The sequence below is a fragment of the Phaethon lepturus genome, unplaced genomic scaffold (assembly GCF_000687285.1).
Source record: "Phaethon lepturus isolate BGI_N335 unplaced genomic scaffold, ASM68728v1 scaffold34775, whole genome shotgun sequence".
NCBI classification, from domain to species: Eukaryota; Metazoa; Chordata; class Aves; order Phaethontiformes; family Phaethontidae; genus Phaethon; species Phaethon lepturus.
In genome coordinates, this window is record NW_010541845.1 from 1 (window position 1) to 1,597 (window position 1,597).

The following is a 1,597-nucleotide window of genomic DNA, read 5'->3' on the forward strand; positions in this document are numbered from 1 at the left end:
ACAGGGCTGCGAGCGCAGACCCGCCGCTACGCCGGGGAGGTGCGGCGCAACCCCCCCTTGGGGTGCCTGGGGTGGGGCCGAGAGCGCGGCGTGCCCGATTTTTGGCGCATCTCATGGCTTCGAGGTTTCTCCACACAGTTTCTGCAGGTACCTCAGGAGCTCAGCCATGTCTGCAAGCACCCAGACCACAACCACCCTTCCCGAGACTCGGCAGTTCCCTGGAAACTGCACGCTGGACATGGCCCTGAAAACCATTGTGGATGTCTACCACCGTTACAGCATCCGGGAGGGCCAGCTTGACCTCCTCAACTTCAACGACTTCAAGACACTGTTGACTGAGCAGGCACCGACCTTCCTGCAAACTTGTGTGAGTGCCACACTTGCGTGCTGTGCTCGCGGGAGGGATGCTCTCCTCGGGCGCTTGTGGGGGGAAGAGGCTGAGGTTGCCTCCAGGGCTGCTCCTGGGGGAACGGGATGCAGTCCCCACCAAGGGCTGTGGTCCACGGAGTGGGTTTCTGTGATCAGACCCAGCTTGTCCATATGCTGTGGGACCATCCGCACTCATCCCTCCTGCCACTGCAGGGGTACAGAGCAGCCAAAGGGGCTTGGGACAAGAGCCTGTCCTTCTGGGGGTTTAAGTAGGGGCTAACTGCAAGGCAGGAGGGGCTCACAGCGATCCTGCAGCTCCCAAACTCTTCCCAGGATGTGCAAGAATAAAGCTGCCTCGGTTTCCACCAATGGGTGTGCAGCCCAGGGAGGGGGCACGCTCACACATGTCCTGTCCCCCAATTCCAGGGCAGGAACAACCATGACTACCTGAAGAAGCTGTTCAAAGAGACAGACTTAAATAAGGACAGAGAGCTGACTTTCGAGGAGTTCACCATCGTCTTGGCCAAGCTGTCCGATGACGCCCATCGCATCAGCCACGGGGATGACCGCTGTACACCAGACAAGGATTGAGTCTCAATGCATGCCCCGTGAAGAACTCACAGGGGGTTGCTTGTAGGAATTGGGCTCTGGCTGCTTTCTGTCCGCTCGGATCACTCACGCTTGTGAGACAATAAAGCATCACTTGAAGTTCATGGAGTCCTTCCTCTCTCAGCACTCCCTTTTGCATCCGTCCCCTGGTTCGGGAGGGTGGGCATCAGCCGCAGCAACCGCATGGTCCTGCTGGAGCTGTGGGATAAAGGCTTGCCTAAAGGAGGCACCCCAAAAACCCGTAAAGGAAGAGGCTTACGAGTGAGATGTGGTGACTGGGCAAGAGCTCTACTGCTCAGCGTCTGGTCCAAGCCAAGAGGGCTGGACTGATGGGCTGGGAGGGTATTAATGGCCAGAAGACCAGCACAAGACACTGCCTGAGGTCTGCAAGGGTTTTAACCACCAGCTACGACATATAGCAGTCATATTGGGGGTTTTTCCTCCTGGCAGAGGAAGTTTTCTGCATAGACTGGGAAGAGCAGAGCCAGCCTAGCTTGGGGAAGCACCTCCTGTTTTGCCCATTCTCACCCAGTTTTTCCCCTTGACAATGCCAAGTGCATCCTCTGGATGCAGAATAACCTGCTAGCAGGGAAAGATGCTTTAACACCCAACTGCAGAT

At 57.0% G+C, this 1,597-nt stretch overlaps 1 protein-coding gene across 1 annotated transcript; it reads left to right on the top strand.

The window, feature by feature from the left end:
• The first annotated feature begins 166 nt into the window (after positions 1-166).
• LOC104621382 (protein S100-A8-like) lies at positions 167-960 on the top strand. The gene is made up of 2 exons (XM_010287851.1): positions 167-367; positions 796-960. The coding sequence occupies exons 1-2, from the start codon at positions 167-169 to the stop codon at positions 958-960; spliced, it is 366 nt and encodes a 121-aa protein (XP_010286153.1).
• The last annotated feature ends 637 nt before the right edge of the window (positions 961-1,597 follow it).